The sequence below is a fragment of the Harpia harpyja genome, chromosome 4 (genome assembly GCF_026419915.1).
Source record: "Harpia harpyja isolate bHarHar1 chromosome 4, bHarHar1 primary haplotype, whole genome shotgun sequence".
Lineage (NCBI taxonomy): Eukaryota > Metazoa > Chordata > Aves > Accipitriformes > Accipitridae > Harpia > Harpia harpyja.
This window is the reverse complement of record NC_068943.1, coordinates 81,243,617-81,267,375: the sequence shown is the minus strand read 5'-3', so window position 1 is coordinate 81,267,375 and position 23,759 is coordinate 81,243,617. Positions and strand designations below refer to the sequence as shown.

The window sequence follows — 23,759 nt, the reverse complement described above, 5'->3', positions numbered from 1 at the left end:
GCATGCCGGGACTGACCCCGGTACCGGCACCGACACCCAGTGCAAGCACCAGCATCCCAGGACGCACCCCCGGTACCGCCTCAAGCCCCAGTATTGGCACCCGGTACCAGCACCAGCATCCCGGGACTGACGCCGGTACCAGCACCCACCCCCCAGTACCACACCAGCACCCCAACACTGCATCCCCCCCAGCACCAACCACCCCAGTACCGGCCCCCCCAGCACTGCACCAGTCCCCAGCACTGACCCCCCCAACACCGCCACCACACCCACCTCCCCCCCACCCTGGCACCCACCCGGTACCAGCCCCCCTCCCGCCCCCCCCCCTCGATCCCCATTTCCTGCCCCCCCGGCACCCCTGTGCCCCCCCAGCACCCACCCGCCAGGCCTGTGCGGAGGCACACAGGTCCCTGGGGCACCCCAAAAGGAACACGGAGGTCCCCAAAAGGCACCCCCTGTCCCTATTCACCCCCACATCTGTCCTGTCCCCTCCCCAGGCCCCCCCCCAGCACAGGTCCCAGGGGGGGCACCCCCACGTCACCCACAGGAGCCACCAGGGTGCCAGGCAGAAGTTTATTGTCCAGGAGCAGCAGTGGGGTGCTGGACCCCACTGGCACCAGGGGTGCTGGGGACATTGGGGAGGGGACATAAGTGCTGTGCCCCATTGGCACCCAGGGGTGCTGGGGACATGGGGGCTGGGCTGGGGGACATGCCGGGGGGTGGGGGGGGGCAGGGGCACCCCGAGGTACCCCACTAGCCCTGGGCACCCTCCGGCTCCTGGGCCTGGCTGGGTGCCAGCTCCTGCATGTCCTCCTCGGTCGGCGGCCGCGTCCTCTTGAAGAAACCCCCCTGGAAGAGGGACACGGTGACAGCCCTGCCCCGGGGCACCCCACGGCATCACCCCCAGGGGACCCCATGGCATCACTCCTGGTGCTGCCCCCCACCCCGTGCCCACAGCCCCCACCCCCAGGGCTGGGTCTCCCATTTCATGGGTCACTTCAGTGCCGTTGGGGTCCCACCAGCACGGCGGGGTGTCACCAGTGTCCCCAGTGTCGTTGTCCCCCCACATACTCACCTTCCACATGAGGAGGATGAGGAGGGTGAGGAGCAGGAGCCCGGCTAGGACCCCCAGCACCACCCACCACACCGGCACGGCCCCCTCGCCCCCAGGGCTGGCACGCACCACCTTGGTGACAGCCTGCGGAGGGACGGGTGGGTGACACTGCTGCCACCACAGCCTGTCCCTGTGTCATTCCCCCCCCCGCCAGCCTGTGCCAGCCCTACCTTGGCCTCGCCGGCGGGCAGGACGCGAGGCAAGACGCGGGTAGGGCATGGCCGAGGTGTTGAACCAAGCTTGCGAATGGATGAGGAACTGCTTCAGGAGGTGTTCCCGCTGGGGATGGACATGGGACACGTGGGGACCGGTGGGGACATGGCGTCAGGGGTGCTGGCAGCCAACGGGGCGCCCACGACCCTGCACCTGGCATCCCCAGGGCTGCTCTCTGCAGGTCCCCCGGGACCACTCTGCAGGAGGGGACATGGCGGGGACACCCTAAGGACACAGTGCCAGCCCTGTCCCCTCCCTGTCCCCAACAGGGGACAGTACCTGCTGCAGGGTGTCCATCCAGAGCAGGGCACGGACGCTCACCATCGCCCGCTGGTCCTTGGCCAGGCTGGGCACCCAGCAGGTGATGTCCACGCACGTGGAGTTGCTGCAGTCCTGAAGGACACGGCAGGCATCACCCTGACCCCCACCCCAGCACCCTGGGGAGCACCCCCCCAGCCCCCGCACCCATCATGGGCTGCGGGTCCCCAGGGAGCACCCGCTCACCACGGGGATGGGCTCCTCCAGCCCAGCACCCGGCGGCTCCTCCACCTCCTGCGCTCCCGCCGGTGGGTGGCATTTCGGGGTGCTGCGCCCGTGGGGTGGGGGATCTCCAGCTGGAAGGAAATAAAGGGGTGGGGGGGACACCACCTTGACACCCACCCAGCACCCAGCGGGTGGGTGCCGGTCGCCAGGCAGCACCCTACCTGCTCGGCGTTGAGGCCGGGTGGGTTGGTGCAGCTCATGCCCCCCTCGGTGCCCAGCTCCATCAGGTAGAGCAGAGTGCGGCCACCCACCTGGTGGGGGACGGTGAGGCGCAGGGTGACCCCGCTGACGGTGCTGGGACCCTTGTTGTGGATCTGGGGGAGGACAGTGAGGTGACACCGGAGAGGGGACAGAGGGAACAGTCCCCCAGGCACCCATGGGTGCAGCACCCTACCTGGTAGACGTGCTCCACCTTGATGCCGTGGTCCTCCAGCCGCCGGCTGCCCTCCACCTTGTGCCAGCTCACAGGCAGCACCGTGGTGGCAGGCAGGGAGTTGCTGGCAGGAAAGGGGGGGTCAGTGTCCCCCCGTGGTTCCCCCCCGGTCCCCCATGCCCCCCCCAGAACCTCACCCTCGCAGCTCCATCGCCGCCTGCGCCTCCACGGGCACTGTCACCGTCACCGACGCGTTGGTGGAGCTGGGGCTGTTCTTGCTGTGGGGACACGGTTGGGGTGAGGGATGGCCACCGAGCCTGGGGACACGCTGAGGCCACCAAGTCCCCAGGTGCCCAGGTCCCAACAGAGGACAGGGGGTTGGCACGATGTCACCTCCGCAGCTGGAGGTGGAAGGTGATGGCATCACCCATGTCCTCCAGCCCAGACACGCTCAGCTCCATGTCCACGGTGATCTGGGAAGGCAGCAGGAGGGTGAGTGGGTGACCCACCACCACCGCCACGGGCCATGCCCAGCCCTGACGCCAGGGTGATGGGCGCAGCAGGGGCGAACCCACATTCCCTTACCTGGGCACCTGCTTTCATGGGGTTGCCCAACTCGCAGAGCACCACGTGGGTCCCATTCTCCTTCCTGGGGTTGCAGCTCAGCTTCTCCTGCCCCTATGGGGTGCAGACACGGGGGGGTGACACATCATGGACCCAACCACCCCAGGGACCTGCGTGGTCCAAGGGCAGGTCATGAGCCCCCCCACCCTCTGCACCCCCTGGCACCCATCACCACCGGGCACCCACATGGAGGGTGACAGCCACCAAGGGCATGGTGTGAGCCCCCCCCCACCCCGGGAGCGCCCTGGCACCCCCACTGCTGGGCACCCACCGGGATGTTGCTGCGGGCCGCCTGGTAGTGGGTGCCGGGGGGCAGCTGCACCCGCAGCTCGGCCTCGAAGGCACCTTCGCCCACGTTGCTGGCGTTGGCACGCAGGCGCAGCACGGCCTCCGCCCCGATGAGCAGGCGCCTGCTGGGCCTGGGGGGGGGACACGGGGACAGGGCTCAGCACCCCAGGGTGACACCGGGCACCCACCCTCACCCACCCAGGGGCTCACGTGTCGGCGACCAGGCGGAGGTCGGGGACGCAGATGTTGTCATCGCCGCAGTCCTCCAGTATGATGTGGGTCTGGGGGGGGGCGGACGACAGGGGGGCAGTGGGGGATGTGGGATGGGGAGTCTTTGGGGACAACAGTGGGTACTGGGGGGACATCCCAGGGAGGGACTGGGGACAGTGAGCGGCACTGGGGGGACATCCCAAGGAGGGAGCAGGGACGGTGGGGAGGGGACATCCCATGGAGTGGTTGGGGACAGCAGGGAGGGTAGGGGGCACATCCCAGGGGACAGTGGGGGACCCAAGGAGGGAGCAGGGACAGTGGGGGAGGCAGGGGGGACATCCCACAGAAGCATTGGGACAGCGGAGAGGACAGGGGCTATGTCCCAGGGAGGGGTTGGGGCCACTGGGGACAGGCTGGGGACCATGGAGCCAGAGCACAGCAGTGGCAACGGGTGCCCCGGACTGGGGGTACCCACATGTCCCTGGCCCAACCGTGGGGACGAGGCCACCCTGGGGCACCGCGACGATGTCCCCAGCTCAGCCACATCCCCCCCTACCTGCGCCTGCACCAGGGTGTCCCCGTAGAGCACCAGCCCCTGGGTCCCCCCGGGCAGCGCCAGGCTCAGGCTCAGGGCGACAGGGCTCAGCTTGTCCTTGAAGTCGGCTTCGTCCTGGGGGCACCCATGGGCAGAGCACCCCAGTGGGCACCCCAGACCCACCCACCCGGGCTGGGGACACCACTGTCCCCATCCTTGTCCCCATCCCGGCTGGGGATGCCACTGTCCCCCACCCTCCTTGGGCTGGGGATGCCACCGTCCCCCACCCATGCCAGCCCGTGCTGGCACCGTCCCCGTACCCGCAGGTAGGCGGTGAGGTTGTGGCACAGGGGGGGGTGTCCCCGGGGCCAGGTCCAGCACCCTGTGCCAGGATGACTGGTGGCCCTGCAGCAGCAGGACTCTCCGGGACAGCTTGGGCTTCAACCGGTCCAGCTGCAGCTCCGCGTCGAGGCCTGGCATGGCACAGTGGGGGGGGGGGGGGGGGGGGGGGGGGGGGGGGGGACATGGCACCAGTGCCACCCCTGCTGACACCGGTGGTGCCCCTTGTCCCCCCCTGCGTGACACCGGCACTCACGGATGTTCTGGGGGATGCGCTGGCCCATCACGCTGACGCACAGCACCACGGGGAAGCTGCGAGGGGGACAGCACCCAGGGGTGCTCAGGGACCTGCCACCGTCCCCAGGGCAATGTCCCCACACCGCTGATGCCCCAACAGCGGTGTTCCCGTGGCAGTGTCCCCACCACATGGCTCACCAGCTGACGTGGGTGCCGGAGCCAGGCAGGACACACGCCAGGAGCTCGGGGTTCAGCCCATCAGGGACACTCAGCTGGGTCTGGGCCACCACCACGGGCTGTCCCCTGGGACATGGGGACAGCGCTGAGGTGCCAGGGGACCCGGGCGGGGACCCCCCAGGCCGTGCTGCCACCGGAGCCGGCGGGACGGGCACTCACCGGTACACGGCCACCTTGGCTGCCCCGTAAGCCCCCACCAGCAGATCTGCAGGGACAAGCAGGGGGTCAGTGACGGGGCGGGTGGCACCAGGGTGGCACCGGCGTGGCACAGTGGTGGCCACATGACGGGCCGTACCCGGGTAGCCGTTGCCATCCAGGTCAGAGGCACCACGCAGGGCAAAGCCGAAGGCGGCTGGGCCAGGGAAGGGGCTGTCGAGGCGCTGGGTGGGCACCGGCATCAAACCCTCGCTCTGCCGCGGAAGATGAAGACCTGCCCCCTGCCGCTGTCACCCCCCAACGGGGCACCCACAGCCACATCTGGGGACACAGGGGATGTGAGCACCCAACTGGGTGCCCCATCCTGGCACCGCCACCCACCCGGGTGCTCCTGCCTCAGTTTCCTCAATGGTTTAGACTGGGCACCGCGGGTGGGGGCGGCATGTCCCCTGGCACAGCCCCCCCTTCCCGCCACCCCTGTGCCAGGCCGGTGTTACCGCCGTAGCCATCCTTGTCCAGGTCCCCGAGGCTGGCGATGGCGGCGGCGAAGCGGCCGTAGGGGTGGGTGCCCGTCAGGGTCTGGGGGGGCCGGGTGAGGGGCCGCTGCCCCCCTCCCAGGTAGAGGTAGAGGCGTCCCACCTCGCTGCGCTGGCCATCGGGGCGCCGGGCCATGTACAGGGGGGCACCCACCAGCACGTCGTCCTGCCTGCACCCAGCACCGGAGTCAGGGTCCCCAGGTTTGGGGGCTGGTGGCACCCAGGGGTGTGCCAGGCAGGGGGCAGCACCCCAGGGTGCCCCCATGGGGGATGGTTGGGGGGGGACGACAGTCGCAGCTCTCACCCGTCCCCGTCGACATCAGCCACGGCCACCGTGTGCCCAAAGTACGATGCCACCTGGAAAGGGTCCGGGTGGGGGGGTGGCACCGGGGGGGCAGGAGGGGATTGTGCCAGGGGCACTGTGGGGTGCACTGGGTGATGGGGGGGGCAGGTAGGTGCTGGGGGTGCTGGGGGGTGATGGGGTACTATGGGGTGGGGTGTGGGAGTGCTGTGGAGCACTGGGGAGGGGGGGCAGTTGGGTGCTGTGGGATGACGGGGCAATGGGCACAGTGGCAGTGGGCACCAGGGAGCCATGGGGTGCTGGAAGGGGGCAGTGGGGTAAGGGGGCACTGGGGGCAGTGGGAAAGGCACTGGGGGTGATGGGGCAGGGGGCAGGGTGCCGTGGGGTGCTGGCGCAGGGCAGGGGGTTACCTGCTCACTGGCGATGCCCTGCAGCTGGCGCAGGGTCACCCCCACGCTGAAGATCTCCACCTGCCCAGAGCAGCGTCAGGCCCCGTCCCTGTCCCCGTCCTGGGGTGCCACCCCAGGGTGCCCGGCCACAGCGGTGTCCCCACCACCAGGCATCCCCACGCAGCTGGGCACCACTCACCTCACCCCTCGTGTTGCTCTTGTTGGGGACCCCCACCACGTACTCTGCGGGGCACAAGAGCCCTGAGTGCCCCCACCACGGCACTGGGGTGGGCATGGGGGCACAGAGACAGACAGGACTCCTGAGCTGGCACAAGCCATGTCCCAGAGCCCTTGGGAGGGAGGGCACCCTGGAGCCCAGGGGTGCCCAGGACCCATTCCCGCCCTCCCCAGCCTTACCTTTGGTTTTGGGATTGTCATCAAATTCACCCACGGCCACCGAGTACCCTGCAGGGAGACAGGCACCGGTGACCCCCACTGTGCCACGGCATGAGCTGACTATGGGGCAGGGCTGCCCCATACCCACTGCTCACCCCGGTACCCGTCCTCATAGTCCGTGGACACCTGTTCCTCCGTGGGCCGCCCCGGGCTCTCCGGCCACAGCAGGGACTTGCCGTGGAAGCGGGTGAGGATGGCATCCACCTCCACCGTGTACAGGAGCCCTGCGGGACACTGTGGTGGGCACCAGCGCTGACAGGGCACCCACCCCGGGTGGCACGTACTTGGGTGCCTCATCCTGGGTGCCCTCCTCCTGCCATGCCCTCCCAAAGGTGCACCCAAAAGCGCACCCCAGGAGCAGCCAGCCTCGGTGGCAGTGCCCAGCAGGCAGGACTCACCCATGAAGTAGTACCCGCCCGGGGCACCCAGCACCAGCGTGCCATCCTGAGGGAAGACCTGGCGTCAGCATCCACCCTGGGGCACCCCCATCCCGGAACCCCCCCACCAGGCATCCCCCACCCAAGCATCACCACCAGAGCATCTCCCATCCTGGCATTCCCCATCCTGGCACCCTCCCCAGCATCCCCCACCCTGACACCCACACCCCAGCCACACCCTCTGCATCCCTGGCGGCATCCCCACGGACATCCCCGGCGGCACCCTGGGCACGCTGCCCCCCCAGGCACCCATCTCACCCGGGTGACGGCCGCGCTGAAGCCGATCTCGCAGTAGCGCTTGTCATAGGCTGCGGGCACAGGGCAGGGTCAGATTGACCAGGGGTGGGGGGCACCCACGGCCCCCACCCACCCTCCCTCACCGTAGTAGCTCTCGCGGTAAGTGCTGGCCATGAGCTGGTCACGGCAGGGCGAGTACCAGGTGATGCGCCGCAGCCCAGGGGCACCCACAAAGCAGGTGCCCGTCGGGGTGCGGAAAGCTTCGTGCTGCCCCTCCATCACGTTCCAGTGCTGCAGTGGGGCACAGGCCTGGGGAAGGGGAAGGGAACGGGGATGGGAACGGGGATGGGAAAAGGGTAGGTGCCCACCCCATCACCACCACCACCCCCCAAGGGTGCCCACCCACCCGCCGGGTGCACCCACCACCAGTTTGCCATCCCAGCTGGTCACGGACGCCCCCAGCCACTGGTACGACTTGTAGGTGTGGAGCTTCAAGGTGTTTTGGGTCTCGGTCTCATCCCCTGGGGGAGTGGGAGAGGGGGAGCGTGCTGGGCTGGCAGCCCCCCCTGTACCCACCCATCGTCCCATGGCACCCACGCACCCGCAGTGTCGATGGGGAGGGGGTGGCAGGGGGTCTTGCCGGGGGGCCAGGAGCAGAGGAAGACGGCGCCGGGCTGAGCCACGCCGGGCTGGGAGGTGTTGGCGCGGGGTGCCCCCACCACCACGCTGGGCCTGGGGTGGGCAGAGCTGGGTGTCAGGGTGGGGGGGAACGGGTGCCATCCCCCGCCCCGGCACCCCGGTGTCTCCCTACCTGCCCTCAGTCATGTGGAAATCCAGGGCGAAGCCGAAATAGCTGTCGGGGGGTCCCTCATAGGTGATGGGGGGGTCCTGAAGGAGCCCCAGGGCGGGGGCTGAGTGCAGCCCCCCGAGGAGCAGCAGGGCCCGGAGCAGGGCAGCAACAGCCCCCATCGCCTCCCCGAAATGCAGCCAGCAGCCCCGTCCCAGCCCGTCCCAGCTTGTCCCTGCTTATCTCAGGGGACGCAGCTGGGAATGGGGACGGCAGCGATGGGGGACACAGGAAGGGCCCCCCCCACACGAACAACCGCTCCTGCCAGGGAGCCAAAGGGGTACGGGGGTGCAGGGGACACACACGCTGCTTTTGGCCAGGGGACAGAGGTGTCCAGCCCGGCCAGCAGAGCAGGGCAGGGGGCAGGAGGTGGCAGTACCACCGGGGGACACGGTGAGGGGTTGGGGGGGGGCACGGCCATGGTGGGAAGCGGCACAACAGCCTGCACCCACCACCCTCCTTCGGCCGGAGGCCGGGGCCAAATCCAGCCCTCCGCCCGTGCCGCAGGATGCCTATCTCGGGGTGCAGGCGGCCGCGGCCCGGCCAGCGGAAACGCAGTGGGGAGGAGGGGGGGCCATGGGGCGCGGGGGCCCCGTCCATCGTCCCCCGAGGTCGCTTCCGCAGCTGGATGGAGCAGACGTGGGGTGGGGGACGCCTGGCTCCCCACTTTCGCCCCACCGGCATTGGGCATCGCCACTAAGCTGTCTCCCCTTCCCCAGGGCAGGGACACCCCAAAACCCTAACCCAGGGGAGAGAGCAGGGCCGGGGCAGCCCAGCCGCCGAGCTCCAGCGCTTCGCAGGGAAACGGCTCCGGCGAAGGGACGGGTGCCAGGGCAAGGGGACGGGTGCCAGGGTGGGGGGACAACCCGCAGCCAAGGGAACAAGGGGGCTCCTTGTCCTCGGCGGAGGAAAAGGCACCCCGGCATGCCAAGTCGGGTCTCCAGCAGCTGCTGGGGCCCAGCCCTGCAGTGAGGGCTGCGAGAGCCGCTCGGCCAAACCCACGTGTCCCCTTCGGCTTAACCCACTTGCGGAGTTAATTTAAACGCGCTCAGTTAAGGCCACTCAAGCTGCCGGGGGCTCCTCTTGCCCACCCGGAGCTGGTGGCACCGGAGCACTTCACTGTGAGCCAGCCCCCCGTGCAGAAATGGGGGTTTTCATCCTTTTAATCTGCTCTGCAGCTGCAGGTGGGAAGCGAGGCAGGGACCATGGGGGGTCTTGGGCTCCCCAGGGGGGCACAGGGTGGTCCCAGCAGTGCCCAAGCAGCACCTCGGCCCCCAAGGAGAAACTCAGCCCCCAGCACCAGGTCTGCACCAGCCCTTTGGAGCAGCTGGAAGGCAGCTCCAGCCTCTTGGCTGCCGTGGAGTAGCTGCGATCAGAAACCAGTGGGATTTGCCCAAAGCTGGGGCTGAGCCCAGGCTTCGGGCTCTGAAGATTGGGAAGGGTTTAGCTGAGCCTGGCTCAGCTCCATGCCCCTGGGAGAGGAGCACACTGAGGACAGGGGTCTGCACTAAGTGGCAGCCACTCCTCTTCAGGAGGTCTCTTCCCAGGCTGGCGGCAGCGAGCATCCAAACCCAGCTGAAACCCACACCAGAATGCTTTAAGGCAACTCTTACTTCTTTCCCCCATTAAATTACTTAATTTCCTGAGTTTTGCAACACTTCCACACTGTCATTCCACTTCCAGAGGACAGCCCAGGCAAAGGCAGGTTGCATCCCGTATGCCAACCATCCTTTAACCAAATCAGGACCTTTAGTTAAGAAAGGAGAGCCTGGTGCTCCTCACGCCGAGCACTCGCCTCCTTGGGCACTCATTCAGGCTTGAAAAGGCAGGGCACAACCCCCAAAGCAGCTAAAGCCCCGGGGATGGAGAGGGACATGGTAGGCAATCCCCCGCGACACAGACCCAGAGAAGCCAGATGCTGCTCAGCCATCGGCTTCAGAGACAACAGCGGTGGTGGCCCTGCTGCCCACTCTGCCTTCGGCTGGGAGTTAGTGCCACCTCCCAGCAGAAGCCAGCGCAGGGACAACGTTGCAGCCCAGGTCAGGAGTTGCTGAAGAGGAAGATGGAAAAAAAGATGCGAGGAGCCCACATCATGAACTGCTGCTGCTGGGGGAGCGTGGAGAGGCGGCATCATCCCTGCTCGCAGGGGCTGGTGCTCTCCTGCACTGCTCTGCTTCTGGCTGCCGTTAGAGAAGAACCCAGGGGTGGACAGACCTTTGGTCTGAGCCGCTACAGATCTGCGCTGACCCACAGCGCACAGGCTCGCTCTGCCACCGCTGCCCCGAGTGCGGCAGGGAGACTGGTTGCAGCACCCCGACGTCCCACCTGCCGCGGCTGGCTGCAGGAACGGCACACAAGGAGAGCACGGAGCAGGAAGGTTGGGAGGCCGGGATGCTCAGCACCTGGGCACGCTGCTAATCCAGCCACCAAAGTACTGACACTCACCCTTTCTTGCCTCGTTCCACCTTTCACAGTTTGACCAGGCAGGTGGATCATGCCAGGAGAGAACTTGCAGAACCCACTTGTGTTGCAGGCTCCTACCCAAAATAGTGTCCTTTAAAAAAAAAAAAAAACAAAAAAAACCTCCGTACCCAGCTCAGTATCTTCCGAGCAAAGTATTCCAATTAAAAGTAGTCTTACTCGATAAACCAAGCATCTAATACTGTTATTTTAGGAAAAAGCCCTAGGCTACATTGCAACCAGATGCAGCAGCTCCAAGTCATCTCACACAACCACACATTTTTTCCACAAATCATTGGTTTATTAGAAAGGTTTTTTCCCCCTCATTTTACAGCATATATATATATTTATATATATATCTTATGTGACAAAGTTAAATACAGTCTGTTTATGCTTGTTAAGTAATGATAGGTTAATTATTTTTAGCACTATTCTGGAAGTCAAAAAAACCCCTGACTGCAGCGTGAAGGGTGCCAGAACACGCATATTGAATCTAGAAGCTAATGAAGCTCAGCATTGAGACATTAATACTGTATTCTGTTAATTATTTACAGAGAAATTGAGTCCCTTTTTTTGACCATTGTGTTTCAGTCTGACCTGCACAAATGCAAAGTTTCTCATTTAAAGAGTGAGGAAGCTCAACAGTTTTCGATACTTTGAATCTCTGCCCCCCTCCCTGGGTCTCAGTGCTGCGCTTCAGGAGAGGATGGGGAAGCGGATGCCACATCCCCTGGCTGCCTGCTCCTGCCTGGTTTGGCAGGTAGGAGCGGGTCTGCCTGCCTGCTCTGAAATCAGGCCCTACAAAGCACCGTGAGGTGCCCCCGAACAGGTCTAACACGAGAAGGACCTGAACCTGAAACACCCAGGTCAGCAGGGACAGCAGCAACTCGTCCTGGTGCAATAGAAGAGCTCGTGGATGGAGAAGGCTCCCACAGTTAGTGTTATCTGCAGCCAGTGGACGATGCCGGAACGAACAGAGAAATCCCTTATGGAACATCACGGGCAGGCACAGCCAGAACAGATTAGTTCTAAACCACCTCTCCCCGCGTGTACGATGGCAAACAGTTATGGTTAAAAGGCTCTTCCTTCACCAGAAGACTGTACTGAACTGCACAGCCAGGCCGGCACCTGCAAATCACCCATTCAAACCCGGGGGGGGAAAGGAAAAATAAAAAAAAAAATAAAAAAAAAAAAGAAGGGGGGGGGCGGTATTTTATACTCTGGGAGATAACCCAAATTCCTGCCACTCCTCAGACTGCCTCCAGTGTCGATTCCTATAAGCAGCTGCTTAGCAAAGATGAGGAGTGCGCAGCATGCCCGGGCTGCTTCCCTCTGCAAAGCCGGCAGCCGCCATCGCCTTCCAATGCGATGCCGTTCATTAGCTGTTAGAGTCACCGGTGTCGTCCACGCACCTCACCTAGTCCCAAGTCTCACATTTTTTTCTTCTTCTGCAAAATGCTAAATGAAGATTTTTTTTTTTTTTACATTTTATAGTACATAAAAACTTCAAAAATACATGAGCTTGATAAAATATACATGCTTAGTCATTTTGCATCTAGCTGAAACTATAAAGTTGAACCTTTACAAGTGTCTTATTTCACCTACAGCAAACATATTTACACAAAAGCCACCAGAACAAGTACCACTAAAAGAACTGGCTGTAAAAAATATTATTGCGATATACTACAAATGTAACCTTTTTATATGAGCTACAAAAAGCAGCATCTTTGTTTACAGAGTTCAGTGCAATTCTTTACATTAAAAAAAAAAATTCCTATAAATTAATAAGGAAACCATCAGTATTACAGAGGAAAGAATACACTTTACATACTCCAGCCACTCTCCCCAGTCCTCTGTATTGCTTCAATTCCTAAAGGTATTTTTCTCCTTCTCTCATCTGAGTGCCTCTTTCCCAACACCACAAAAGATGGAAGTCAGAGTGATATTCCTCCCCCCCCCACCCCCCACACAGGAGAAGAGCAGTCAAAGCCCACGTTGAAATCACCAGCCCCAAACTGAGGACCTCTCTCCAGTCCAGGATATCCGGAAGGTGTCAAGGTGCAGTCCTTGCGCAGGAGAATGCTAATGCAGGATGGAGAAGGGTTGGAGCTCTGGGCACAGGCGCAGCTCCTCTCTTCGGCTTTAAAATAAGATCTTAATTCCACCTTTGCTGCTCACTCCGAGAAAAAAAAAAAAACCAACCCTACATATGCAGCAATAGGGTGCCAAGAAGTCTCCTGTAATGCCTGAAAACTGGTACTGGGCCAGCCAAACCAAGAGTGGCACTGCCCCTTCCATCAGTCTCCTCGCCAGGATCCACAGCTGTCCGTTACTGAATGTTTTATCGCTGATTACAAGCCGGATTCAATCATGCTGACTATTTTAATTAGATGACCTCATTAAAAGGATTTTGAGAGACCTATTAGTGTGTATGAAATCTCATTTATCATATACAAGGCGGCAGAAGGAAGATGACCAAGTGTAAGAATCCAGGGAAAAAAAGCCTTTCCAAGTGTCTCGCTGGTCTACACGTGAAATGATTCTTCCAGGACAGAGTGCTGCTACGTGCACGGAGGTGTTGGGGACGCAAGACAGTCCCTGGTAGCGGATATACACACTTACAAACTGACCCACCGCCTGCTGCTACCCAGCCCTCGAGCCTTTGGCTTCTTTGGCTGCTGAAGAGTGAAAGGAAATTCTCAGGCCTCACCTGCCAGCTGGATCAACTTCAACCCCTTCCCAAAATGCAAAATATTCTCTTTCCTCCAAGGTTACTTCATTTTGTCCTTCATGTGCCGTGACTGGGTGGATGCTGCAAGTCCTGTCCTGAGAAAATGGGGTGCAGCAAAGGATGAAGATGCAATGCTGTAGCGGCCGCAGCAGCAGCGGGTCTTGGGGCAAGAAGGGTTGGGTAAAGAGCATGAGGAACCGGATGAAAAGTAAAGGGGCCCGGATGGATAGCTGACGCCGGAATGATGTGGATGGGGTGGCTGGCTAGAAACGTAGCAGGGTGCCCTGGAATAATCGAGTGGGTCAAGTGGGATAACGAAATGGGCGTCAAGTGGGGCTGGGGTATATGATGAACCTGAGCGAGAGGCTGGGGATGGGGGTGAGGGTGAATCCCAATGGCGGCGGCAGCTGCGGCGGCGTGGTGCTGCAGGATGGCATGCTGCACAGTGGTGATGGAGGTTGCGGATGCTGCCGCTGGCTGCTGAATGTGGATGGGCTGCAGGGCAGGCGCTGCCGGTGCCAGGGCCGCCGAGGCAGGAAAGGCCTTGACCTGCTTGGCCAGAAGCTGCTGCTGAATGTGCTGCTGAGCAGCTTGCTGCAGCTTACTGTATTTCTCCATTTCTTCGGGTGTAAAAGTGATCGGCTGGCTCTCGAGCGGTGCTAGAGAGGAGTCTTCTCCTCCTTCCCGATCCCCTTCAATGCTCGGCTCCCCACTCTGAGGCACATAGCCAGGAAAGTGCTCGACATCTGGAACTAAGGGCATCATACTGGTTTCCACTGGGACCGGCTGGCTGCCCCCGTCCATAGGTTCTAGCCCATCACCATCGCTCGGATCCGAGAGGAAGTTGTGTGGCATGACCAGATCTCCAGAACCAAAGCACTCGGGAAGCGCTGGTGTTTCGAGGGGAATGGACGGCACTTCCACGGCAGGTTCATCGCGTTTCTGCTCATCCAGAGGTTTGTCCTGAATTACCATCACCACTTCTTCCAGGAGAGACTGGCCGGCCAACTGAGACTCCTCAATGCCTTGGGAAACATCCTCAGAATCTGACAGCTCTTGCTCCTCGCCCCTTTCCAAGCCAGACTCCTCATATCTTTTGGCATTTGGTTTTCGAACGGTTGGCAATTTCCCAATTAAGGGGAGAACCGGTTTGTTGCCTAAGGAAGGAGGAAGTTTCGGGCCAAAGTAGCCCTGGGGAGGATCTTTGAGCTTTATGCCCACTTTGTTTGCCCCTGCCAGCATCTCGTCAGCGACGCAGGGCTTCTTCTCAACCTTCCTGGATTGAATCTTCTCCAGGAGAAGTTTTGCAGTGACTGAGTTTCTCTCCTCTGGACTGCAGTCACCTTCTGAGGCCCTCCCCGTGCCAGAGCCACTGCTGTTTTGGGAGAGCGAGCCAGATCCTTTCAGATCCTCTCCTTTGCCGTCCTCTTTCTTCAGCAATGATCCTTCACTTCGGCCTGTCCGGAAATAGTGAGGAGACTGCGAGCGATAGATTTTTGACCTGATGAAGTCTCTTCTCCCGGACCTTCTCTCTTCAGGGCTCTCGTGGCCTCGAGAGCCCTTTCGCGAGAGAGACCTCTGCGAGTGGCTTCTCGTACTGCGGCTGCGATCCCTACTATAGCTGCGGCTCCGTTTCCAGCTGCGGCCCGTTACGCTTCGGCTTCTCCTCTTGCTTCGACTGCGGCTGCAGCTGCTGCTGCGTGTTCTGCCCCGGCTCCTTGTTCTTGACCTGCCTCGAGGGTGGGTTCGGCTCCTGCTTCGACTCCTTGACCTGCTCCTACTTGAGCTGTAGTCATCCTCAGAAGAGGAGTACTTGCGTCGCTTTGATCTGTGATTTGAGCTGTTGTAGTCAGAGTCATCCTCTGAGTCATGGGACCGCTTTGAATGGCACCTTGACCGGTCACTGTAATCGCTATAGCTGTCATCTGAGTAACTTCTCCGACGGCTGTACCGGCTGTGGTCTGAGGAAGCATCAGAGCTGGTCGAATAGGACCTGTGAGAGGAGTGCCTCCGCCCCGACCTGGAGCGGCTCCTGGAGTGGTCGCTACCAGAGTCATAGTCGTCACTGTACTGCGACAGGGATTTTTGCCTGCAGTGCTTCCTGTGAGAGCCCTCGTCGCTGTCGTAGTCGCCGCTGCTCTGCCGGCTCCTGCGGCTGGTCCTGCCCAGGGAAGGAGCCGAACATCGTCTCCTCAAAGCAGATAACTGCTGCAGGTCAGCCTTGTGTTTTTTGCTGCCGTGCTCTTGGCAGGAGTTACCACCATCCTCTTTTTTACCGCTGCTTCCCTCTTCAGCAGACAGAGACTTCCTCTGGGACTCCTGAGAGCACCACTTTTTCTTCTGGAAATGGCTACAGTCTTCAGACAGTTCAGTTTTTAGCGCCCGTTCTGATTCAGTAGAAAGAGAGGATTTGCCTTTTTTGTGCCTGTGTCTTTTCCGTTTCTTGGGTTTCTCTTCCCCCGGGTCAGTTTTTCGGCCCTTCTCATCAGCTTCCTCCTTGTGCTTACGTTTGTGTTTGCTGGACTTTTTGTGCTTCTTTTTCTTTTTGTGTTTATGGGATCTTCCAGATTTACTCTTACCGGTTATGCTTTTACCACTGTCCTCTCCCTCTCCCTTACTAATGCTTGCCAAATTGGACTCCTGCTTGTTCTGGGAGCCACAGGTGGACAGAGATTTGTTTTCCATTTTTAGAGCAGAACTGTTAGTTGCGCTTTCTGCTTCCTTGGCTTTGCTTATCTCACCAGATTCTGTGCTTAGAATGTTTTCTTTACAAAGACCCCCTGGATCCTTAGATTTCTCTGCCCCTTTACCTTTAGCATCTTTGTTGCGAGAGAGCTTGAAATCAAAATACAGGGGGTTACAGCTGTATGAAACAGATGGTTCTGCTTTGGTAAATATGAGAAGCTCTGAAGGCCACTGGAGAGTCGTGCTCTCATCTTTACTCAGAACAGGAAAAAAAGGTCCTGTTGGATGCTTTGGTCCTTCAGAGACTTCTTTACAGCTTGGGACAGGCTGAGTGACTTCTTTAGTAGTGTCTGGCTCAGGAAGATTGCTCTCTGTAAGATGCTTGTTCTCCTGCATACTTGCATTTTCTAGGACTTCTTTTAGCTCTGTTTTGCTCTGCTGAGCTGCAGTTTCAGTAGTACTCTGCTCCTTCTGCTGCCCCGTGCTCTCAGCAGCCTTCTCTGTATGCTTGCCGGGTTTGGGTTTTGGAGAACTACCCTTTTTAACTTCATGCGTGGTTTTTTTGTTCACATTTTCAGCTTCCATTTGTTCGGTAGACTTCATGAAAAGCAGGAATTGAAAATTAGGCTTTACTTTACAGTGGGCTGGGGGAATATAGTGGTAGTATTCTGGTTCAACTGCCATTGGTCCATCTTCTCGTCTCATCTTTTTCAGTTTAGATAACGTAGTGGCTAGAGACCCACTATCTTTGTCATGTTGGTCATCTTCCTCTGCCTTGCCATCAGAATTATTTGTGCTTTCGCCCTCGCCAGATTTCTGCAGGCTCCCTGCATCTGAGGACCCTCTCTCATCAGCTTTTGCTCCATCTGCAGAACTTGATTCTTCCACGTGGTCCTTGAAAACAGAAGCTATGGTCTCAAGCTTTACCGGAGTCTTCTTAGCAAATGAAAACGACACGCCTATCTTCTGCAGTGGAGTTCCCAAAGCACTCTTAATGCCAAAGCTGATTGCTTGCGCTGTCTGGATGGGCATTTGGCTTGGCATAACAGTGCCACCACCTTGTCCAGTGTTTAGGAAACCTCTGTCCATAGTCATCTCTGTAGCTTGGCCAGAAGTCGTCTGGATGAAAGAGCTGCTGTTGGCTGCAGAATCGTCATCATCTCCACCTTCCTCATCCACAGCCACCGTGGTGGTTCTGAACATGGGCCCACTTCCAGGAGCACTGTATGAACAAGTTAAAACAGAGAAAACAGCTGACTGCCATTTGTACACCTCTGCAGCTGGATTCATGCCTCATCTAAAAGTGTCTTTTACACATTTCAAGTACTGTTGTATCCAAGAAATATGCATTAAAATAGCATTATACAGCCATTTGAATTTTTTAACAACATTAAGTAACTGAAGAAAATGTATTGCTGGATAAAGCAGTTTGGGGATGCTCTGGACTACTGGTTTAGTGAATTCACTCGTACCAAAACCACAGCATGAGGCCAAACTTAAGTGTGAAGCTTTGCCCTCAAAACTTGTGCAGGATTTCAGGAGCAAGAATGCCAGCGCAGCAAAAGGCTGCAGTCCCACGCAGGACTCCCGCACACATGCTGCAAGGGTGCTCGGGGATCACTCGTACTCACCATTCAGGCTGCCTCCTCTGTTCAGCGAGTTCGTGTAGACGCCGGAGGGCTTTCTCCTGCTTCCTCTCATCTTTACGTGATCTTGAAGAGACATTGCGAGCAAATTCCCTTTGCTTGAGATCTTTTAACCTCTGAGGCAAAAGAAAGCAGGAACGGATTAGATAAAAGCTGTTTGTGGTAAAGCGTCTGAAGTGTCTCCTTGCTGTAGCACTGGAAAGTACGCTGTAAAGCCCCTCCCCAGTAACATTTATTGAGCTAGGATGGAGCAAAAGCATTCTAGCTCAACAAACCAAATGGAGTGCATTGCCATCCTCCCAGTAGCTAAATGAAAAGACAACTGTTGATCACTTTTGGCTGTAACTTCAAGTCTGTGTATATGCATTTCCAATCAACATTACCGGTTTTCTTTAGCATGTACAATAAAGCTGATTTCAAAGCAACAAGCAAATTCTGGAAGGAGGAGGGAAAAAACAAGACTGCTTACTTTGCTGCTCTTGCAGGGTGCAAATGTACTTGACAAACAGTGCATGACAGAAGTCTTAATAGCATGGGCCAAAGAACAGAAAGGGATTAGCTGGTGCAAGAGAGTTACCCAGGTATAATATCTTACAAAAGCAATGTACAAATTACATTGGAGAAGGTGCCAAAAATCCCATGCAAATGATTCCAGTAAGCAAATAAATAATACAACATACACCACAAACAGTTACTTGCTCTCCTGACAGTAGTTCTGAGACAGTCTCTCAAGAAACAAAACGCTCTAAAATGCAGTGGGGTCCTTTGGGGTTTAATAATTTAGAGGACAGAAAGACTAAGTTCTCCAGAAATCTTATCACATGAGGAAGTAAACTCAAACCCAACGAACTTCAAACATCATAATGTCACTGAGGAAATCCAGATATCCAATTCTAATAGATATTGAGCATCCAAGACTTCAGAAAATTTTTGAAAGTCCTTGTCTCAAAGCACTAGGAAAAGAGGCTGCTGTTTTTCCTTTGAATACATGTGAAAATTCACAAGGCAATTTGTTTTTGTTTTGTTTTGTTTTAAGAGTGCTCTACAGAAGTTTAAGTAACAGAAAGCAGCAAAGACAGAACTCTACCATCCTAAGGGATTAATTTTTCTTTTTTTGGTCCATAATTTGAAACCCTTTCAAAAGGCCCAATTCCAGAAAGCACCATGTACCCAGCTTTTGAACAAGTTTCGTATTTTTCAGGCATTTCATGAAGGGCCTGAAAGACTAATGGTACTCAAAGCAGTAGTCACTTTAGAAAAATTCTCATACAACATGTACAGATCATTGGTGGATTCTAAATGTACCATCTGGCTGGCGGACTCTGCCTCTTTAATGGAGCAGAGTCAGACCAGTACACATGCACACAGTGGATCTGACAACTAACCTGAAGTTCAAATCAGAGGAATTAAGTTGGCCCAATGTAAAGAGAACATTGCTTTGTGAAAAAGGGGAAGATTTGACAAGACAGAGGATTCTCTTACCTAATTGTATTTGCTAAATGTGGTTGACCGTTACCAAAATCAGAGGGGAGGACACACAAAAAAAATACAGCTATAGACACTAGTAGAAAGAAACTCACTCTTGTGATCTGGACTCCAAAATTAGAAGGGTTTGCTTTCAATACATCAGCTGAAAACGTCACATCACAAAGAAAAAAAGAAAGTAAAAATATAACAAGAGTGGAAGAGAGGAAAAAAATAAAAAGCAAGCATTACTACACAGGCTCTTGGTGTGTCTGCAAGCTAGTCTACAGAGAAGGAGGTGAGCCAGCGAAGCTACAGGATCGAGCTTAGAGAGTCTGGAGCAGAAGGGAGAACGCACATACACATACACGCACAGACACAGCAATGATCCCACCTGGAACAACAGAGCTACTTTCACCAGGACAAGTAAAGGGCTCAAGGGTTTTGTGGTGTATGTTAAATGTTGAATAGTAAATTTTTTTCCAAGAAGGAGGAAAAAAAAAAGTGGACTAAGCAATGCTATCAGCTTTTTCATGCTGATTTTAAAAGTGTTATCTAAAATGCTCCAGGAAGTTAAAGTCACCAACAGCTGACAAAACTATTTAACTGGGGTTTGATGCCAAGTCTCTATATCACTCATCCATTTGGAAAAAAATATGACCCAGCTATCTACAACAGAAATGAACTGTGACCTTTTACTTTAAAGAGGAAGGTGCAATGGTGCACTCAAACTCACCTCCACCCCCCAGACATAGCCTTAAACATCTCCCCGTGAAATAAAACGGGCTCGAAGTCAGTTGATAATCATGCAGCTGCCCACAATGCAATCCTGCCTTTGTTACAATAGACAATTTTAATGAAAACAGAATTAAACAGCCATTTCCTTAAATGCTGATCTTTTTGTGACTCCACTCCCCAAAACCTCCCACTCTCTTACTGTGTAACACTTGTAAATTAGAAGCAATGAAGCAAGTGAACTACCTCAATGCACTGCAACTCCAGAATATGCAACTTCTAGCTACACCACTATCTGCGCCTTTTAAGATGATAAACCACTAACCATGGTTTCAAGAGTGCTGAGAATTTATTACTCCTCAAATTGGGGAAAAGTTTGTCTGATTTTACAAAGCTGACTTTACAAAAGACTAAGAGATCTTAAGGCTGAGTTTCTGTAGCATAGGGGCCAGAAGGAAGAAGGGTCTTGCTGGGTAAGTTTAAGACAGAAAAAAATCTCCACAACTGCACCATGCTATCTCCTGGGGAATGCAAAATGTAAAATATGTAACATAACAAAGCTCAGCATCTTTGACTGACCTAAAATGATGCATCTATCTTCAGAAATGATTTCTCAAGTTTGCAAGGAGCCAAGTTCCAAGAAACCTGGCTGGACTGCATTATCTTACATAAACGCAACCCGGGATAGGGGAAGGAGGTACGACAGAAGACCAGATTGCTCATCTGTAAAAACAAATCACTACAGGAATAGATGCAGAAGGCTATGTTTGCAGGCAGCTGATTAGCACTGAACTTTTAAAATAGCCAGAACTTTTCAAAATACCCTGACAGAGTAACTGTTACCTCGTTAATTGTTCCAAGTGCATAATTGAATCCAGTAATTTATCCACGCAAAGAACACTGGATAACCAGTTAACTACTGCCTACCCTCCTCCCCCAAACCTAACCAAGAGAAAGCAATTAAAAGCCTGAAGTACAATTTCACAGTAGTAAAAGGAGTATATCAAAGCAATGAAATGCTTTTCAGCATACTCCACATCTCAGCCTTCACAGAAAGCTATCTGAACTAAATCGATATTTAAGCTAGGCTTACACTAAAGAAATTTCCATCTAATCCTTAGGCAAGCGTTCATTATTCTAATCCTCCAAATCTCTAAATTACTTTTTGGACTGCACCATATGTGTGGGTGTTCACAGAGGCTGGACAGCTGCAGGAGGCAAGCTGCACAGCTGCCCCTTCCCCCCAACACAGCAAAGAAATTTAAACAAGAATTTAATGTAGCCACTCAATCATCCTCAGGGAGCTTCTCCCCACCAACTAAGGAAAAGGAGCCCTGGGAACCCATCTTCTTGAGGTGAAACCAGCCTTTTTAAGTCTTCCCACAGTGCTCAGCAAGACTATAATTTCTGCAACAAGATCAGAGACACCAACCTGTATTAAATCAAACATATAGCTTCATGCTACTATAGGATTTAAAAATTAGGAAGCATTTTTTCTGAGGGAAAGCAGTGTGTTTTCTGAGGAAGCAGGTGGTTTATCTAAGCAGCAACGCATTTACAAACTGTAGGATGATAGTGACCATGAAGCCAAGAAATTATTCTGCTGGTTTATTACTTCAGCTATAAGAAGGGCCACATCTGTAAGCCCAGCGACCAGCAAATAAGGACAAAAATCACTTAAAGTTTGTCCAAATTTCTGCATGCTAGAAGCAGTACTTCACTACCTCAAGCCTTCCTTCAGCTTGGTATTGTGTTTTATTAATAGCTGCCGCCCACCTCAGCTTCGTAACAAAGAATAGTATTTTAAGTTTTCAGCCTTGTTTCTAACAAAATTACTAAGAAGTCTCTAAATTTCAATGGGAGTGCAAATCAAGCTCTTAAAGAACAGGTTTTCTATAAAATCTGCAGCTACCTCAGTACTCCAGCACAAAGAGGCTACAATAATGGATTATCTCCTGATCACTGCATAGCTCAGGAGGGCTATGCATACAACACCATTACCTTACAATTCTCTTCAAATCGGCTTAAATAACCTGCACTCCGGTGTCATTTAAAAGCTCTAGAGATAGCCCATCACAGACACGTAAAAGTGGTTAAATAAGAGGGGGACGATCAGGATTCAGAAACTGTTGTAACAGGAAAAAACTCAGCACACGCTGTGGCAATCGTGCATGAGATTTTGCTGGTGAGATGGTATTGAGGTAAGACCTCCCCACACCGAACTGGAGTGCATTGCTTTTCAGCCTCAGGACCAGTGGTAAATGGATTTTCTCAGTCTAAGTTGACAAAGCCATGCAATTTCACTGAACTGAGGCCCATTCGAGAGGCATTCTTTGCCTAAAATTGCAGAGCAGAAAAAGATCATGTTATTCTCAGAATAAAAAAAGCACTCCACTACACTGCTTTACTAGACCTGAAGATCTGAGACTTTCATGACAAACCTTATATTCAGGAGAGAGGGATAGACTGGATCCACATACAGTGAGATTTCTGCATTGGCTTGAGACAGGAGGCAGCTCATATGACAGCACAATAGCATTAGAGCCTACTCCTCCCCTGCTATTGTTCACAAGTCTCTCTGCCAATCCCTATTAAATAAAATAATAATGTACTTTTCATTACAAGCCAGCAGATTTCTGGCTTTCTGAACTTTTGACGTATGCTCGATTCTTTGCCACAAAAGCTTCTGGGAGTGAACTACACCATTAGCTAAATATGAGCTCAAAGGATGGCAACCTTTATAATTTTATATAAGTGAGAACACAAGCCCTGCTTATTTTTGGTAATCAACATTCTTTGCATGCTTGTAAATGAAGTGAAAAGAGCAGAGGGGAAATGGCACACAACTGCAGTTTTATTTCATCTTAATTTCTTCCCTGACACCTTATTTTCAACTTAGGAAAATATACCACACATTAATGCATCACAGATAACCCAACAACACAAGTCTGCCTGCCCTTCAGGAGGCTAGCGTTGCTTGTAATCACAATGTTCAGGCCTTGCACCCAGAAGACTTATTTTACTGAATACTCTCCATGTGTAAGTTGTCTTCTCCAAACGTGTGTGCCATCAGCAAATGAAAGCTGAACAGCTAAAACTGGGTTAAGAAAAACACTGTAGGTTTTTTGAGGGTAAAGCATTTCTAGAGTAGAAAAGCCTCCCATGTAACACCAAGTATCTTGGAGATTCTCTCTTCAGTCTTCTGCATTCAAGATGTGCTTGAAGATGCAAGTTTTTGGAAAGCACAAATCCAATTCTCCCCAAACCAGAAAGTTCAGGGTTTGGATTTAGAGTACTCATCAACCACAGCAGTGACTGCATTGGTAATTTTATTGTGCTTTAACAGATCCCTCCCCGTCGGCATTTGAAGCAAAGATCCACATAATTAGGGCATGAAGAGAACTGCCGATCTATAGTTTCAGTTCTTAGTTCCATCCTCTTTCCCAAAGAACTTTTTAATGGAAATACATTCCCTTTGCCTTTTTATAAAGAGAAGCTATGCAGAATTAATCATCTACACCTCCAAAATGCCACATATTTAGAAACAAATAAAATGAAAGCTACATAAAAGACTGCATTTCAATACTGGTTAGCGTTCTCACAGTTAACCTGGCAAAAGTTCACACAGGAACGTGTTTGTTTTTCACACTGAATTCAGAAGGTGAATGTTTTTATTCTGTTGGGTCAGTGACTCAGTAAACAGCTCAACCCTTCATCAGGCATGCTAGCAGGAAAGAGGTGACCACATATGAGATTCTGTAAGTTCTTGGGTAAACTAAAAAAAAAAACAAAAAAACAAAAAAAAAACCCCACAACAGTAAAAGCCGACTGTAAATGCTATGTTACTTACATTTAAGATAATTCCAACCGTAACAATTTTTGCAAGCTGCTCTAAGTGATGGGCAGTACAGATTCGGTTTATTTGATATGAATACACAAACTGGGTACAAGCCCAAATAAGGTGAC

The 23,759-nt window shown here is 55.0% G+C and overlaps 2 protein-coding genes across 7 annotated transcripts in view; both read right to left on the bottom strand.

Annotated features, from left to right (window-relative positions):
- Positions 1 to 634: 634 nt before the first annotated feature.
- ITGA2B (integrin subunit alpha 2b) lies at positions 635 to 8,260 on the bottom strand. Its single transcript, XM_052785033.1, is given in 34 exon segments — positions 635 to 849; positions 1,076 to 1,198; positions 1,285 to 1,323; positions 1,325 to 1,393; positions 1,607 to 1,720; positions 1,832 to 1,881; positions 1,884 to 1,941; positions 2,032 to 2,184; positions 2,265 to 2,367; positions 2,441 to 2,521; positions 2,637 to 2,716; positions 2,829 to 2,921; positions 3,139 to 3,286; positions 3,366 to 3,436; positions 3,922 to 4,035; positions 4,221 to 4,256; positions 4,258 to 4,373; positions 4,496 to 4,551; positions 4,675 to 4,779; positions 4,873 to 4,918; positions 5,009 to 5,125; positions 5,128 to 5,190; positions 5,367 to 5,575; positions 5,710 to 5,762; positions 6,117 to 6,176; positions 6,295 to 6,338; positions 6,513 to 6,560; positions 6,647 to 6,775; positions 6,950 to 6,995; positions 7,247 to 7,296; positions 7,369 to 7,534; positions 7,649 to 7,746; positions 7,827 to 7,957; positions 8,037 to 8,260. Coding segments are annotated over 34 exon segments (3,123 nt in total). The 5' UTR covers positions 8,195 to 8,260; the 3' UTR covers positions 635 to 753.
- A 2,551-nt stretch (positions 8,261 to 10,811) lies between these two features.
- The window catches only part of GPATCH8 (G-patch domain containing 8), a 58,255-nt gene continuing 45,307 nt past the window's right edge, over positions 10,812 to 23,759 (bottom strand). For 5 of the 6 annotated variants that reach the window (XM_052785025.1, XM_052785029.1, XM_052785027.1 and 2 more), the window contains 3 exons: positions 19,175 to 19,224; positions 17,580 to 17,710; positions 10,812 to 17,170 (listed from right to left, as the gene is read on the bottom strand). In XM_052785025.1, the coding sequence (XP_052640985.1) occupies positions 13,321 to 17,170; positions 17,580 to 17,710; positions 19,175 to 19,224 (4,031 nt within the window). In that variant the 3' untranslated portion in view covers positions 10,812 to 13,320. The remainder of the gene's footprint in view (positions 17,171 to 17,579; positions 17,711 to 19,174; positions 19,225 to 23,759) is intronic. The other variant, XM_052785026.1, reaches the window with a different exon arrangement.